At 35.8% G+C, this 17,610-nt stretch overlaps 2 protein-coding genes across 2 annotated transcripts in view; both read right to left on the bottom strand.

Annotated features, from left to right (window-relative positions):
• The window catches only part of LOC104748773 (transportin-1-like), an 8,043-nt gene extending 4,620 nt beyond the window's left edge, over positions 1–3,423 (bottom strand). The window contains exons 1-9 of the mRNA XM_010470368.1: positions 3,349–3,423; positions 3,182–3,241; positions 2,954–3,073; positions 2,763–2,876; positions 2,568–2,666; positions 2,358–2,465; positions 1,911–1,985; positions 1,723–1,797; positions 1,402–1,512 (exon numbers count right to left, since the gene is read on the bottom strand). Of these exons, the coding sequence (XP_010468670.1) occupies positions 1,402–1,512; positions 1,723–1,797; positions 1,911–1,985; positions 2,358–2,465; positions 2,568–2,666; positions 2,763–2,876; positions 2,954–3,073; positions 3,182–3,241; positions 3,349–3,423 (837 nt within the window). The remainder of the gene's footprint in view (positions 1–1,401; positions 1,513–1,722; positions 1,798–1,910; positions 1,986–2,357; positions 2,466–2,567; positions 2,667–2,762; positions 2,877–2,953; positions 3,074–3,181; positions 3,242–3,348) is intronic.
• Positions 5,032–12,245, bottom strand: LOC104747489 (transportin-1). The gene is made up of 29 exons (XM_010469127.2): positions 11,926–12,245; positions 11,151–11,438; positions 10,895–10,984; positions 10,686–10,763; positions 10,516–10,596; positions 10,301–10,351; positions 10,070–10,155; positions 9,888–9,954; positions 9,731–9,787; positions 9,608–9,637; positions 9,463–9,525; positions 9,223–9,336; positions 9,039–9,152; positions 8,867–8,965; positions 8,664–8,789; positions 8,508–8,582; positions 8,319–8,390; positions 8,081–8,191; positions 7,668–7,751; positions 7,416–7,523; positions 7,174–7,275; positions 6,626–6,688; positions 6,474–6,548; positions 6,314–6,385; positions 6,098–6,222; positions 5,960–6,011; positions 5,813–5,881; positions 5,643–5,702; positions 5,032–5,536 (listed from the first exon to the last, which is right to left on the bottom strand). Exons 1-29 carry the CDS (start codon positions 12,109–12,111, stop codon positions 5,456–5,458), a joined length of 2,679 nt encoding a protein of 892 aa, XP_010467429.1. The 5' UTR covers positions 12,112–12,245; the 3' UTR covers positions 5,032–5,455.

Below are 17,610 nucleotides of genomic sequence, written 5' to 3'. Positions count from 1 at the left end.
TGGACAAACCCATGCTAGTCTCCCAAGGGTAATTGCACTGTTCTCGATTAGTGCCTTATTGTCCCACACCTTACAATTAGCCATACTCGTCAGATACTGCAGCTTATAAACATAGACATGGCCAAGAGAATCTTAAGTATATAAGTTGGTAGCTATAATCACCTCTCCATGTTGAAGAATCAAGCTTAGGGAAGAGACAACATTGGTCACGAATGGTGAGACTTCGTGACAAACCTGAAAGATTGAGTTCCTATAGTTCACAAGATTGTTTCTAACCAGAAACTTCAAGCATAATTAGCATAAATAGTATTTGGTATTACCTTGACAGCTAATTCTCCAATGGCCCAACAAGCATTAGTCGCGACATTAACATTTTCTCTTATAACGTTTGCTCTCTATTCAGAACATAGATACATTTCAATACAATAGAAGAAAATAATAGGTATAGTAACAGTAAATTGGATACCAAGTACCAACCAGTTGCTTGCTTGCGATTTCGAGGAACTCACGTAGGTTGGGTTGTATATAGACCGGGTATACCTATCAGTGACCGCAAAAAGCATTATGACACACACTAATATATATAGCAAAAGAGAGTCAAAATTATAAAATATAATCTCACATAACTTCCTTTTAATTAGTTATGTTAAATGAAAATATATATAAACGACTTTGTATTTTGCTTCTTACTCTTGCAAGAACTCCCATAAGGGTAAAAGCTCTTTCTCTGACATCAGAAGCATTATCCAAGCAATAGCCGAGAAGCATAACTCTTAAATTACTTTGTTCAACCTGTATAAGAGCAGTGAAAGAAAATTTATATCTGGTTATAAAATTTAACCAACATTGACCATAAATATTGAGTTATCCACCAAGTGTGGTTTTATGAGTACAAGTTAAACAATGTGAGCACGACATCAACAAAATGGAGTACCAGTGACCCTATTCCACTCCCAAGCCCTTCAGCAAGGTCACAAAGAAAATCAAGAGACCAAACGATAATCTCCTTGTCATACTGAACCCCAGCAGCAGTAAGACCAACCTACAAACAAGAGAAACAAGTTTTGATCAAGCGATAAAACAAAACTGTGCGGTATAGTTTGGAAAACAAAACAAAAAAAAAAAAAAATTGATTCTCAAATGAGATTGAATCTCATAATTCTAAATGGAACATCAGCCAGATACTTTATCAATCATAATAATTAATAATAATAATAACACCTTGGCTAGTCTTTGCTTTTCCATGATTCGTAAGCATCTCTTGAAAACTGCCTGAGCAAATGGAATGAATCTGGTACCTAATAAAGCCTTGAAATAGAAACACAATATGTTAGAAATAAAGAGTACTCCCTGTTGCAAATTATTATAATTTCCCGACAAGATCACGAACTCGTCCATTACCTGAGAAATTGATATAAAGCATTCTGACATTGGATAGAGATCTTTATCTGACTTTGAAAGTTGTTCCCATTTTGCAACCAGTGAGGAAATCATAATCTCAAGATAACCAGGCTGCATAGTAGGTAGAAAATACATGAGAAAGACAAAATTATGAAAGAGTTGTTTTTGCATCTTTTTCATACACTACTTAAAACAAATTCTAATAACTATGAACTCCTAATTCAATAAATTCAGATATCTCGATTAATATTGTTTTCGAAGTTAAAGATTTATTAATAAAATGTGCATAGAAAAACTAAAATCCCTTCCACGCCATGTTACCTTAGTTATCAGCTCTTCTCGAACAACCATTGGCAGTGTTTTAATTGCAGCATAAACAATTCCGATGTTCTCCCTCTGTAGTATATGTGAGGTAACCATAAAGAAACAGTTGTTTGGAAACTGATAATATATAGCTACCACAAAGATTTAGTCGGGCAAAGCAGTGAAGTTCAAGAGGATTTATTTACCTTAGACGTTCCAAAAGCGCATATAATATGTTCTAGCATTACCTCCAGGTATTTCACCAAGTCTACACCTGCATCCTACAGGTTCATAAAAAAAAAACAATTTTCTCAAGTTCTCAACCACAATCACATCATCAAGATTATACATGCTTTTAAATCACAATGGAATTTTAATGTCCGGCCCAACGGTCAAAGTTTTTTTTTTTTTTTTTTTAATGGTCAAAGTTTCTTTTTTTTTTGGTGGGTATGGTCAAAGTATGTTAGAATTATAAATACTTTCCCCCTCTACCATTTAGTATTTCATGCAAGGAGGAAACATGTGGAGTTGGTGTCTCACTTCATACGGGAGAATGTTTGATAACCAAGTAATTGTAGTTATGGACTAATGGAGGTTCAATGCAAGCTCAACTTTGTTTATTAAAAAAAAAAAAAAAAAAAAAAANGAGTTACCTTTACAAGAGTTGTAAAAGCTGAACAGGCGGCCTTCTCGACCCGCTTGTTATTATCCAAGAGTTTGCGAAGAAGACCGGCAAGAACTTTCTTAAACTGTTCATAACTCTTATGATCACTTCCCTACAAGAAAAGAAAAAAAAAAGTAGCAAATCATCTAAAGATTGTTTGAAACAGTACTTAAGCATGAAGATATTGTTCAAATCATACCTTAGGAAGATATATGCCATATCGAGAAAGTGTCCAACATGATATGCGTCGAATGAGAGGGAATTTATCATCCAAAAGAGGAAGGAGGATGGCTACAAGCTGCAGATCAACAAGGCACTAGCATATCAATGAACTTTAATTAAAGGAGAAAACTCGGATATATGTGATGAGAGTTAAAATCATAAACGAACTTGCCTCAGGCAAGTGAGGGTAAAAATAAGGAACGCAGCCTTCAGCAATGATTCCAAGAGCAAAAACAATAGCTTCCCTTTCTTTCCACGTCTCATCATCAGATCTTGATAATTTCGTCTGCAGTTTGAAAAGAACAGGACTAACCAAACCAATTGTTTTCAGTTCAAGATACCACCGAGAGAAATAATATTTACCACAATAATTGGCGTGAGTGTTTGAACCATAATATTCCCAAATACATGAGAGAGCATGTGAAATGTTTTTGCACCGCCTTTTCTTAGACTCCGTACGTTAGACGAGTCAGCATCATGTACCTAGAATTAGTCATTAAAGAATTATTTATTTTATATTTGAATCGTTTAACTTAATAGTCTCATTAATACACAACGTCATTAAACATATAATATGGGCGAAAAAGAAACCTCGTTATTTTCCAAAAGTGACACATCGTTATCTTTATAAGCCATGACCGAGAGAAACCTCTAATACAAATCGAAATGAAATTATAGTGTCAGAGTGTCAGACTAACAACAAAAAAGATTAAGTGCCAAAAAATATACTTAGAAGAAAAGGAGTAGTATCATTATACTGGAATTAGATGAGGCAATAACTCCTTAAACTCCTCTACTTGTAGCTGACGACGACGGCATAGATTAAGAATCATTTCTTTTTGCTCTCTTATCCATTGCGACTTGTATTCCATGAGTTTCGGAGATGCCACTGAGAAGACACAAAACATGACTAATAAACATAAGATTGTCAATTAATGTTAATCAAACAATCTTTTAACATTTATAAATTGAAAAGATAAATCTAACAAATAACATACAATATTTACAATATTTGTAAAAACACTTTTATGTAAACGAACTTGTATGAAATTTTATAAATCGATAGAAACAAATAAATAAGAAAAGGAAAATAAACTTACTCGATGTTACTACGAAGAAAAAAGTCGAAAATAAGTGACGGAGGGAGATATAGAAATGCGGCGGAGAGATAGAAATGCGGCGGAGATAGAGAGAGAGAGGCAGCGGTGACTAATTTAGAGAAAAAGAAATCTAAAAATGCAATTAGGGTTCAGTTTATTATATATAAATATTTTCCGGAAAATAAATTAAAATGGTATGTTTATAATTGTTAATGGGTAAAAGGGTATTTTCCAAAAAATAGTGTTTATTTAGTAAAGATATATACTTAGAAAACAAAACTTCTTATGGGTTGACTGAACTTTATTTCTTTTGATGATGCATTTTTTATATTCAGTCAAATTAGTTTTTAGAAAACCCATATGAGTAAAAGATCTTAATGAAGGAATCCAATTTTTTTTCTTTTGTCAAACCAAACCGGTTTTCATTGATTAATATGCTGGTACATTAGGTAGAGATATTAAAGCCGATTTAGCTAAGGCATTTACTTACAAATTGTTCTCTCTTTTAACAAAAACAAATGAACAAATATCAAAATCGAGGGAGAGAAGAAGGATATCATGTTGAATCCCTAGAGCTCTTTTGAGGAAGACCCCAAATTTAATGTTTTGATTAGCTGCTGTGAATCTGAAGCAAAAGAAACTCTTTTGGAACCAAGATAACAACCCATTAAGTATCATTTAACCAAAAGTTCAACTTGTCTTGTCAGTAGTCAGTATTATACTCCCTCCGTTTCAATTTGAATTTCGTTCTAGGACTTAATTTTTGTTTCATAATAATTGTCGTTTTAGATTTTTAATGCAGATGTTTAGTGAATATTTCATTTTTATCTTTACTGTTTTAAGGTTTTTAAACAATGAAAAAAATTATAAAATATATTAATAAAATGCAAAACAGAAATTTTATAGTTTTCTTAATTTATGTAAAAACATTAACGACAAGTAAAAAACCCGGAGGGAGTAATATATACCGTTTGGATTGCAATTTGTTTTGGGACTGAGGAGGTGTTTAATTCTGTTGTGGGTTTTAGGATTAGCCTACTGTTACTGTTTCCGATTAAAACATTTCCTGATTCTACTCTTTGGTTTGATCGTTGTGACTCCAATTGATGGTGAGGTAATATAATGAGTTCAAGTCCAATACAATGGTTTGAGGGACTCGTGTTACTCGTGGCTCCACTTGTTTTTGAAGCAATGTAAGTTCGAGTTTGATTTTTGGTGTTTCAACTCGTAAAATGTTTCGGGTGAAGATGCTAAGAATCATACGTAAACTATTGACTATTGAGATACCATTATTGAAATAAAAGTGTAAAACGCAAAATGCAATTGAAGAACGATGGCAGATCATACATAAAATCCCAGTCACATTTTTCTTATTTGGTATCCACAGGTCCCAATAGTTCAAACAAGCTGAAGCACAATGAAACTAAACTTTGCTTAGCTCTTTTTAGGTTTTTTGAAATCTTACCAAAACTGCTCAAACCACCATACAACGTTGCCCGCAAAAGAAAAAAAAAAGGGACCAAGAATCGATGTAGAAATAGAAAAAATAATAAAGACAGGAAGTAAAAAATTTCAACCATGTAAATCTGAAGAGCCCCCCACACACACAAACTCTGTACTGTATGCCTTCTCTACTGACCTTTTGGCCCTTCATTTAATCTTGCACAAATAAATGGTGTCTCAAGCGTTTTGTGCTCAAACTCTCTTGAATCTATTTGTTGTTTGCAATGAATAAGCAGCTAGAGCAGATCTCTCTATTTTGAGACTACACTTGATATCTCGCAAGCCTTTCCTTTACAGGAGTTTCCAAAGCAGATAAACATTCCGCCCATGAGTTTCCCAGCATCTGAACCCAAAAGATGAATTATATAAGTTGACATCAGATTACTCATACAATACGCGAGTAAGCGCTTAGGATGGCTAAACACTGAATTGCATTCAGCATAACTTACGTGTTTATAGCCGTTCAGTACTTGGGTGACTTCGTTCTGTACGTCCTCGCTTCTTATTTCCTGTGACAAAAAATAAATAGTCATATGTGTGTATCAATCAATTGATCCAAAGCTCCGTAACGATATTAAATTTAGCTACAAGAGCCACAGTTTGTTTCCTGTTTACTTACATGCCAACTTGCGATGGCTTGGCATATGAAAACTAGTGAGCTGACACCTCCTGATGGATTCACTTTAACCTGAATTTGCAGAGAACATTTTTACATACCAAACTTGATTTCCATGTTTTGACCACAAACCAAGGAATAGAGACATACCACTGAGCATAATCCTCTAAATGCATCTTCTTTCTCAATGTCATCACGCACCCTGAAAAGAAAGCATGATAAGATTTTTTCTGTGGAGCAGAGGTTGGAAACGTAAAGACTCCAAATTCAACACAGAGGTTCACTAACATTGACAATGCCAGGCACCATGGCTTCATAAATTGCTCCATGTGTGGTGCTACAAGGTCAGGACGAATCCATGCTAGTCTCCCAAGGGTAATTGCACTGTTCTCAACTAGTGCCTTATTAACATTCTGCTTCACAAAATTAGGCATATTCATCAAATACCGCAGTTGATAGACTTAGATGTGGTCATGAAAACAATGAATAGGCTGCCAAAGTCACCTCTCCATGTTGAAGAATCACGCTTAGGGAAGAGACAACGTTGGCAACAATTGGTGAGACTTCTTGACGAACCTGGAAAAATAAGTTCCCATCACTCACAACTCTGCTCTTAACCACAAACTTCTAGCTTTAATAGATGAAATAGTATTTTTGGGATTACCTTGACCGCTAATTCTCCAATGGCCCAACAAGCATTATTTGCAACAGAAAGGTTTTCTCGAATGAGGTTTGCACTCTGTACAAAGCGGAGATGTGATCAGTGCCATAGACGAAGAATATAGGTATAGTAACAATAAAAACTTGGATACCAACCAGTTGCTGGCTTGCAATTTCAAGGAACTCAAGCAGGCGGGGTTGTAGATAGACCGGGAATACCTGTCAGTAGTAGCCAAAAAGCATTATTTCACTCTAGCAAAAGGATACCAGATTTGGCATCACTTACAACCGCAGGAAGTCGGCAGCAACTTAGCCGGTTTAGTGTTTTGGGTTTTGGAACTTTTCTTTAGCATTAAGGCAATTAAGTTTTTTCCATTTCATAGTAGAATGAGGGTTTGGTGTTTCTCCTTTTTTTAAGAGCTTGTAAGATTCCTCTATAAGGCCTCTTTTGATTTATAAGAATTCAACTTCCAACAATTACCCTAATTCTCTAAGAGAGACTCTGGTTAAGAGAAAGCTTAAGCTATTTAATTCTTTAGTTCTAAGGCTAGATTACTCACCACCGGTTACTAGAGCCAAATCTAAAACACAAGCTCATATCAAATTATAACATATAATCTCACATAACTACAAGTTGTCACTTCCCATGCTAGTTCTTGTTGTTTAAGGAATATATTCAAAGCATAAAAGGACATGTAGCTTACTCTTGCGAGATCACCCATTAAGGCAAAAGCACTTTGTCTGACATCAGGAGCTTCATCCATGCAACACTTGAGAAGTAGATCCCTTAGGTTAGTTTGTGAAACCTGCATAAGAGCAATGACGTAAGAATATATCCGGATGTGGAAATCCATAACAATGATCAGCGAAGTTACAAAAGTTATCTACTGGGTGAGAAATTATGAGTAATATTTTGTATGAGCAAGACATCAAGAGAATGAAGTACCAGAGACTCTATCCCACTGCCAAGCCCTTCAGTAAGTCCAGAAAGCAAATCAAGAGAACAAACAATGAATTCTCTGTCGTACTGAGCCCCAGCAGAAGCAGGATCAACCTACAAAAACCAGAAGCAAGCTTTGATCAAACGGAAAACCAAAGTATGCAATAGTTACGTACGTCCAAGCAAGTGACTTAGTTAAACTGGCAAAAGTCACTCTAATTCCCAAATGAAATGAAACTGCAGAAGTCTGAATGGAACCTTAGCCAGCTGCTGCAGTTGGATGATATCCATGCATCTATGGAAAACAGGCTGAGCAAATGGAGCGAATCCTACACCTAAAGCCTGAAACATGGAAATACAATTTGTTAAACATAGAGAATTCATGCTGCAAACAGTCTAATTTTTGGTCAAGATGAACTCGTCAGACTTTTTTTTTTTGGATAACAAATGAACTTGTCAGACATTCATAACTTCGTCTCCTACTATTAGTAGCATTTTGAGGAATTTTTGGGTTTCTAGCTGACCAACCAAGCCTCCAGGATTCTTTTTCAGTGATCATTCAAACTACCAAAACTATAACTTCACTGAGTAGGATCATTCAGAGTAGTTTCATTCGTGAAACAGATTCAAGACCTTACAGATTTCTTAAGACCTTGACAAGTAGCCCATACCTGAGAAATGGAAGTGAAGCATTCTAGCAATGGAAATAGATCTTTATCTGAGTTTGAAAGTTGTTGCCACTTTGCAACCAGTGGGGGCATCAGAATCTCAAGATAAGCAGGCTGCATAAGGGAAAAATAATTAGGCCAAAAATACATACAACCACCAGTAAATAGAACTTGATAGATATTAGCCAATGAGCTAAATTTACAAGATCAGATTAAACTTGTACAAATTCAATCATTATACCTTGTTCAGCTCTCCTCTAACTGAATCTGCCAGTGTTCCAATAGCATCATAAACAATTCTTAAGTTCCGCCTCTGGGTATATGAAAATTGTATGTTAGGTTGACATATAGAACAGTGGTTTGAAGTAGATAATAGCCGCCCCAGAGATATAGTCAGGCAAAGCAGTTAATTTTAAGAGAACTTAATGACCTGATACTTTCCAAAAGCGCACATCAGATGCTGCAATATCACCCCCAGGTGTGGCACTAACTCTTCAGCAGCATCCTACACGTTCATAGAATATTCACATGGTCAACCAACATCAACAAATGATACCAAAAACCACACTGCAAAACCAATAGGTACCTCTTCAAGAGTTGCAAAAGCCGAACAGGCAGCCTCCTGGACCCGCTTGTTCGTATCCAAGAGTCTGCGGAGAAGACCCATAAGAACTTTCTCAAACTGTTCATAACCCTTCGGATTGCCACTTTCCTAGAAAATAAAAACAGTGAATTATCTAAAGACCGTTTGAAGCAGTTAAAGCGTATTATATCCTGTTCAAGTCATACCTGGATAATATACTTGCCAAATCGAGAAAGCGTCCAGCAAGATATGCTTCGTATGAGCGGGAATTTATCATCTAAAAGAGGAAGAAGAAATGCTACAATCTGCAGAAATAAGGCGTTAGCATGTTGATGTATATCATATATATGAGATGATGTGGATCAAAAACGAACTTGCCTCAGCCAAGTGAGGGTAAAGACCAGTCATGCAGCCTTCAGCGATAGCCCCGAGAGCCAAAACAGCAGCTTCCCTATCTTTCCAGGCCTCATCACCAGAAGCTGACAATTTTGTCTGCAGCTTGGAAGAACATGGTTTAGCTAATTGTGTTCATTTCAAATAGACCAAGAGGAATAACATTTACCTGAATTAGGGGCATGAGTGCTGGAAGGATTTCATCTCCAAATACATTGGAGAGAACGTCAATAGCTGCTGCACTGCACTTTCTTAAATTCCACACATTAAACGAGTCATCATCCTGTACCCAGAGAAACTCATTAAAAAGTATTAATTAATTGTTACTTTTATAGTATTAATTAATTGTTATCATATAAGACATGCATTTCTGTACAGATATCAAATGACACAAAAAGTAAATACATACATCATCATCATCAAAATCCTCTGATCCATGAAGTCTTGATGTATGAAAACGAGGTTTCAAATCCTGTAGGGGAACCAAAATGAATGAAAATTAGAGAAGGATAAATCTATAAGAAAAAACAAAGACAAGAACAAACAATTTGCACCTGATCTCTGTCTGGTTGAGACTCATCTTCCTGCAAAAAGTAAGCAGTTTTCATATAAATAAATGACAATTATATTGAGAAAGGTGACAAAACATAAAATATCAACAGAAAAAAAAAAAAAACCTCTGCATCCAAAAGTGACTCGTCGTCATCTGCATAAGCCATGTTTTCAAGCAACACCTAAAACAGATATATTTTATGTAACGTTAAAAACTACACCCTCAGGGTAAATGATTAAGTGCCCAAAATATAATGAAGAAAAGGAGAAATATCACTATACTGGAATTAAGCGTGGCAGAAACTCTTTTAAGTTCTCTGGCGGCAGCTGAGCGTCACAGTATGCAGACCTGCCAAACAACAATATTGCTTTATGTTATTAAATGACGACAATGATGGAAAATAAGAGAAAACAAGGTAATAGAACCGTCATCAATAGAGCAAACAAAGAGAACAAAACTTTACCAAAATTCACATGCTTCGAGAGAAACTTCTTCATCAGGGTCTTTGTTAACTTGTAACATGTACTCCATGAGATTCCTGAGATGCGGCTGAAAAAGAAAATAAGGGAAGAAGACATATCTGAGATGCATGGTAGAAGAAATGCTCAGACTACATATAAAGTACCTCAAAAAAAAGGGGCATTTGGAATTAGATTTGAATTAAGGTGAATATTAAAACCACAATGAAAAATACCTCTATAGATGAGGGGAGGACTTCCGTGAGGTGCACAAATGCTGCGCAGACCTTTTAAGCAAAGGAAGAAAAGACATTATTACGGAGGCATAAGAACATAAGAAATGAGATGAGAATCTGATTATAACATATGTCATCTAAAGAAGCCAAAATAACTCTCTCTAGTACTGACAAAAATAAGAAACAATTGACAGAAGCTTAAATAAGACGAGTACCAATTTTCTGACTTCTGCTACAGGATCATTGGCGAGGACAAACAAACCCTGAAGGTACTTATCCATGGAATGGAACAAAGCCTGCAAAAAGTAGATTGTTACTAACCACAGTCCTTTATACCATATCAAACAAAAACGAAATTTTACAAGTAGCCTTCGGCAATACTTACAGCAGGCATTATTATGATATATTGGTTCACAGAACCCAGGGCAAGCTTCCTCAGTGAAGCATGGGGTGACTGAAAAAACTGCTCAAATAAAAGAGTGGTAATCAAAATCTTATCGCAACCAATCCAACAGGACGACAAAAAATCAAAATAGAACCTAACAAGTGCTACAACCGAGTTCCGAAGTCTGTGTACAAATATGAGATGCTTACCTGAAATAGCCTAGGCAAGAAAATGTTGATAGGGCGCTCTGCTAAGCCAGGCACTTCTGAATCCAAGACATGCGGGATATCCTCACAAATCTGATCGGTAAGAATATGACACATAGATATCACAAAAACTTCGAAAGAATTGCACATATATTACAACCACCAATCAGAACTTAGATAACATGGGCTTAAGGTTCATAAACCAAAGGTTCAACAAAAAGAGCAAGAAACAGGAAAGGAAATGCGTAGCTGCTAATACCTTTGACAATGCATCCATCGCACCATCCATGTGATTTAGGTCATTACTGTCTAAGCAAGTAACAAGAGCTGGCAAAAGCTCAGACCATCCAGAAACTCCTTCGATATTAACAATAACACTGATGATAGTTCCAACTGTAGTCCGTATATTCCTGTCCGCTGCTCCCAGACAAGGCAACAACTCTGACTTGATGTATTTTTGGTTTTCTTGAACCATAGATGGATAAGCACCCCTCAAATTATTTTTCAGAAGCAAGCCAGCAGCTTGGCGGACCTCTATGGACTTACCCTGGCCACCATCATACAATTACTCATCAGCTAAGAAACAGATATTCAAGTAGAATGCATATAACATAATCAATATAAATACTCTAGACTGGTCTTGCCTAGTAAACTCTGCAATTACTACTAAAACCGAAAGGAAATGAGTTCTCAAGATAAGGAAATGAGTTATCTGGATTCAAGTAAACTTCAAGTCAATTGAATCACAAAGTTCATTCACAACATATACGATCAAAAGGAGATAAATCAATTAGGGCACAGGACACAGAAACTCATAATCTAGTCTGGAGAAACAAAAGCAATCCAATGGAAACGCAGGAGGAACAGCTAAGCTAAGCGACAAAGAGAATCCAAAGAGCAAATGAAAATTCAACGATCCGAACTCCGAAGAGTCGTCGTCCTCAACAAGTAGATTGAGTCAATACGGCGAATGAGACCAAACAATAAAAAAAAGCTGAGGAAGCGAAGAGAGAGTAGAGAAAAGTTCTAAAAACCTCAGCGCGGACGAGGATGAAGACGAGATAGTTGTTGAAATCAGGGAACTGAGAGAAGTGTTGAAGCTGCTGCCAAATCTGAGACTTGTCGACGACGGAGGAAGGAGAAATCTGTTGTTCGAGAAGAGCGCAGATCTCGGCGAGACCGTCGTCTCGGGGTTGCCAGACCACCGCCGTCGCCGCCATGATTGTTGTGGCAAAAAGGTAATTTGACTCGTGTGAGAGGGCAAAAGAATATGATTCTTTGGACAAAAAAAAAGCGCACAGCAAAAGTTTGGAAAAAAGACAAGAGACGAAGACGAAGAAGAAGAGAATTAGAAGGGAACGCTACTAAAGTTTGGGTTTTGTTGGGTTTTTATTAGTTCTCTTAAAAGTTTCTCTGATGGGCTTTTTTTCTTAGTTTGTCTATTTTTCTTTTTGCAAAATAACTTAAAATTTTTTTTTTGGCAGATTTCGTTTTATATTCAAACTGTTTGAAAAATCAAGTATATTAAACGAGAAGTGAAAACGTCTCACGTTCAATCTTAGCAAAATTTTACAATTTTACCACTAATGAAATTGCCCTTGACATTGAAATATTTTGCCCCTGGACATAAATTTACCTATTTTTCACATTAAAAATAAATCAAAAATTGATTTAGAAATAATCTAATCGCATAAAAAGTTATTTGCAAAAATAGAATTTGCTAATTTAATCCCTAAATTTCCTGGAAAACACCCTTTTTACAACTATAGTTCTGTTTTATACTATAAATTCTACAGATTTGAGATAATTAATGGGCTTAGATTGTTTATAGATTAATGGGCTTCTGAAGAAAAAAAAAACGACGACACTACACCTCCTTACTGGAAACCCTAAAAAGATAGATCATTTACAACTATAAATACAATGCTATCGTTCGCTTTCACCATAACTCAACAAAGAAAAAAGAAAAAAACTCTCTTCTCTTGAATTTATAGTTTTATCAGTTTCAATAATTCTTTAATCATGTTCTCAAATTTATATTTGTATTCCGATCTTGATGTTTTTTATGATGCATCAACTGATCATGTTTATTTTCCTGTTCAGATAGTGGTTTCTTGGAAAGCAAGATCCAATAATCATAACGCTTTGGTTGTTGTTGGTTTACCTTACAAAAAGGTATAATATTGTGCTATTTTGGTTGAGGTTTTACGTTTAATTCTTTAATCATGTTCTCAAAAAAATCCTCTTCTATCGAATTTATAGTTTTATCAATTTCAATAATTCTTCATCATGTTCTCAAATTTATATTTGTATTCCGATCTGCTATTTTTTATGATTATCGATTGATCCCATTTATTGTCCTGTTCATATAGTGGTTTCTTGGAAAGCAAAAAATCATAATGCTTTGGTTGTTGTTGGTTCACCTTACAAAAAAATGTATAATATTGTGCTTTTATGTTGAGGTTTTACGTTTAATTCTTTAATCATGTTCACAAAAAAAATTATTTGTATTCCGAATTTCTATTTTTATGATTAATCGACTGATTCTTTTTATTTTTATGTTCGTATAGTGGTTTCTTGGAAAGCAAAATTAATAAATCATAAAGCTTTGGTTGTTGTTGGTTCACCTTACAAAAAAGTATAATATTTTGCTTTTTTTTGTTGAGGTTTTACGTTTAATTATTTAATCATCTTTTCAACATTTTTTATTTGTATTCCGATTTTCTGTTTTTATGATTAATCGGCTCATTCTTTTTATTTTTTTGTTCGTATAGTGGTTTCTTGGAAAGCAAGTCCATAAATCATAAAGCTTTAGTTGTTGTTGGTTCACCTTTCGAAAAAGTTATAATAATTATTCTTTTTTGATGAGGTTATAAATTTTATTCTTTTATTATGTTCTCAAAATTATAATAACATTCAAAAAAAAAATTTCTTCAATCAAATATTTATCTTCCATATTTTTAAAGAAATATATTGCATATGGATCTTATTATTCTTTTATTTTTCTGTTAATGTAATAGATAATATCGATCAATAAATTTGTTTCTAATTAATATCAGGTATTATTTTATATAATCGAAATGATTAACATGTTAAATTATTTCTATTATATATAATTTCTTTTTATAAGTTGATTACACTTGGATTGCCATATTTGTAGGATAACTATGATCGTTAATAGCCATGTATTGGGAATATAGAAACAAAATTGTTTAATTTTTATCTTTAGCTTAAATTTCATGTAGATTATTTAAATAATGATGTTATATGAGAATTGATAATAATTCTATGTTTTAATTATTACTTTTCTTTATTAAAAAAAATATTGAACAGGTTAAACCTAAAGAATACTACAATGAGGATGGTCCTGAGGATGATGCTGAAGATGATGTTATGATTCCTTCAACGACTACAACAACTAAATTCTCAGATTGGATTATATTCAATATACAAGCTACTCAAGGCAAAGAAATCGCTTATGCTGAAATTTCAAACCCATCTGTTTGGTATCATAAAGACATGATGTGGAAGCCAAGATCAAAGAGAAGACAATTTTTTCACCCTACAATATTCCTATAATATTTGTTTCTTTAATTTAATCTAATTTTTTAATTGTAACATTAAAGGTTATTTAATTTATTAACAATAGAATTATTTATTTTATGACTTTTGTATAATAGAATCTTAAATTTTTAATAAAGCTTGGATTTATGAAAATATTTATTTATAAAGGTTTCTGAAAAAGTTCTAATTTATTCTATAATAGATTAATAAATTATACATAAATGAATGACGAAATAATCGTGTATATCTTCAAATTTTTAAAATTTGGTAAATTTAAGACGATAAATATGTAAGAAAGTTTTATAATAGGAAAACTTACTCTTTGTTTTTTATTTCGAAAAAAAGTTCAGTGTGCACGTTGTTAGCCGAAATGTATCCAGAGCTTTCAACAAGCACCAGACGTCCAATTAAATCTAAAGATCAGAATTAATATAGTTCGGTCAGTTACACATATTTAATAGAAAATATACATATTAGACAACTCAAATAACTGTTATATATCTTTTTTGTAAAAATCATACTGGCAAAGGATAAAATTTACGATTCAAATAAAATTTACAAATTTGAAATGATAAAGATGGAAATAACTATTGTTGAAAAAGAAAATTAACATATCTCAGAAAATATATATATATATATGTTATATATAATTACTTTAAATGGATGATTATTTGTATTTATTATTGTAACATCCGCGAACCAATTTTTAAGGTTTTGGTGTGGGTGTCGATCGACACCCTTGGTGTATCGATCGACACCATGTTTTCTGGTTTGGTCCGGTTCGTTTTAATTGCTGTTTGGTTCTGTTTGGTTCAAGGAAAATCCCTAAATCGTGTTATAAGTGGAGAAGCGACAAATTAAGGGTTTTAGGGTGTCTTGTCGCCGTTTTCAGAGATAGAGAGAGAGGAGAGAGCCTATTGTGGTGTGAAGGAGATTAAAGGAGAAAGATCAGAATCGTTAGGGTTTGGGAGGAAACAGTTTCGGCATATCAAATCGTTCTCAAAGGTAATGAAATTTGGTAGGTTTATTCCCAAGTCTTTCATCGTCATTCGCCTTTTTACAGAAGTAGATTTGGATTTAAACTCGATGAGTTATTGGCAGTTTCGTGAGACACGTTTTCTCAGACGCGAGTTGGGACCATCGGAGATTGTAACTGAGATCGTGGTCTCGTTTTGTGCCTGATCGTGCTGAAATTTTGGTGGGAAGCTTCGTGACGTCTAGGGGTAGCTTTTCACCGGAGCGAACGGTTGGTTTTTATTTTAGGGTTTCGTCTTTGAGACTGTTCTTTTCTGATGTTTCTGTCCAGTTTTGTTATAAGTCGTTTTTGGTTGTATGGCTTGTTGTAGGGCGTTTCTGGGCTGATTCAGACGTTAGGAGGGTCTCAACTGGTTGTATTGGTTGTTATAATCAGTTGATAAGGTTAGTGCTTGACCATGGTTGATCTAAGCATGAGATCTCTCTTGTTTGGGTGTTTTCTTTGCTGTTTGTGTTGTTTTGTTGCTTGGGTTCGTTGCTTTTGTGATTCCCAGTGATTTCCGAGGTAATTGGGTGAGTTTGAGACAGATTCGAGATGATTTGGAAGGGGAGTTCAACGTTCGTGTTCGCGCAGGACGTTCGTGTGAGGTGCATGCAGTGCATTTGAGGGCAGTTATGGAGAAGCTGCGGGAGCAGAAGTTGTTTGCTAAGTGGAGCAAGTACAGTTTTTAGCAGCGTGAGATGAGCTTTATGGGTCACATTGTTTCTGCATAGTGAGTTTCTGTAGATCCGGAGAAGATTCAGGCTATCAGGGATTGGCCTAGACAACAGAATGTCACTAAGATCAGGAGTTTCCTTGGTTTGATAGGTTACTACAGGACCATGAGATGAAGTCTCTGGTAGGAGAGGTCAGTGCGTTGAGCTTGTGTGTGGTTCCTCGAGAACCATTGGGTTAGGAGGCGGCTTATGGAGCGGATCTTCTGAGCAGGGTGTGGTTGGCTCAGGAGAAGGATTTGGGGCTGGTGAATGTCTCTAAGGATGTTGATTCAGAGTATCAGGTCTCAACTAATGGTACTATCTTGGTGCACGGTCGGATTTGTGTGCCCAAGGATGAGGATTTGAGATAGGAGATCTTGAGGGAGGCTCATGCGAGCATGTTTTTCTATTCATCCAGGAGCGACTAGGATGTACCGTGATCTCAAGAGGTACTATCATTAGGTCGGGATGAAGAAGGTTGTAGCTAGTTGGGTCGCGAGGTGCGACGTGTGTCAGCTGGTGAAGGCTGAGCATCAGGTTCCAAGCGGATTACTAAAGAGTCTACCCATTTCAGAGTGGAAGTGGGATATGATCACGATGGATTTTGTGGTAGGATTGCCAGTGTCACGAACTTTTGATGTTATTTGGGTCATTGTGGACCGGTTGACTAAGTCAGCATATTTTCTATCCATTAAGAAGATTGATGGAGCAGCGGTCTTGGCTAAGAAGTATGTGAGAGAGATAGTCAGATTGCATGGGGTGCCAGCGAGCATTGTGTTTGACAGGGATTCTAAGTTCACTTCGGTGTTCTGGAAGGTATTTCAGGCAGAGATGGGCACTAAGGTGCATATGAGTACAGCTTATCATCCCCAGACAGATGGACAGTCTGAGAGGACGATCCAGACGCTGGAGGATTTGTGTGTTGGATTGGGGTGGCCATTGGGCAGATCACCTGAACCTGGTAGAGTTTGCTTACAACAACAGTTATCAGGCAAGTATTAAGATGGCTCCTTATAAGGCTTTGTATGGGAGACCATGTCGTACACCGTTATGTTGGACTCAGGTGGGGGAGAGGAGCATATATGGTGCGGATTTTGTTCAGGAGACCTCAGAGAAGATTCGGGTTCTGAGGCTGAACATGAGGGAGGCTCAGGATCGGCAGAAGAGCTATGCTGATAAGAGGAGAAAGGATCTTGAGTTTCAGGTTGACGATAGAGTGTACCTCAAGATGGCTATGTTGCGGGGTCCGAACAGGTCATTGTCAGAGACTAAGTTGAGTCCGAGGTACATGGGTCCGTGCAGAGTGGTTGAGCGGGTGGGACCAGTGGCATATCGGCTGGAGTTGCCTGAGGTTATGCGTGCGTTCCACAAGGTATTTCATGTGTCGATGCTGAGGAAGTGTCTTCACGAGGGTGACCGGCTGT

Source organism: Camelina sativa, chromosome 15 (assembly GCF_000633955.1).
Source record: "Camelina sativa cultivar DH55 chromosome 15, Cs, whole genome shotgun sequence".
Classification (NCBI taxonomy): Eukaryota; Viridiplantae; Streptophyta; class Magnoliopsida; order Brassicales; family Brassicaceae; genus Camelina; species Camelina sativa.
Note: the sequence above shows the minus strand (reverse complement) of the source record. Positions and strands in the feature narration are given on the sequence as shown.

Bases quoted from the DNA above. Each gene is read 5' to 3' on its own strand.
- LOC104747489 (XM_010469127.2), bottom strand. From the start codon at position 12,111: ATGGCGGCGACGGCGGTGGTCTGGCAACCCCGAGACGACGGTCTCGCC. The intron at 8,790-8,866 runs GTATGACTTGAA...TTTATTTTCTAG, and splicing joins TTGGCAAGTATATTATCCAG to GAAAGTGGCAATCCGAAGGG. The intron at 6,549-6,625 runs GTTGGTATCCAA...CGCTTTGTACAG, and splicing joins AAATTGCAAGCCAGCAACTG to AGTGCAAACCTCATTCGAGA.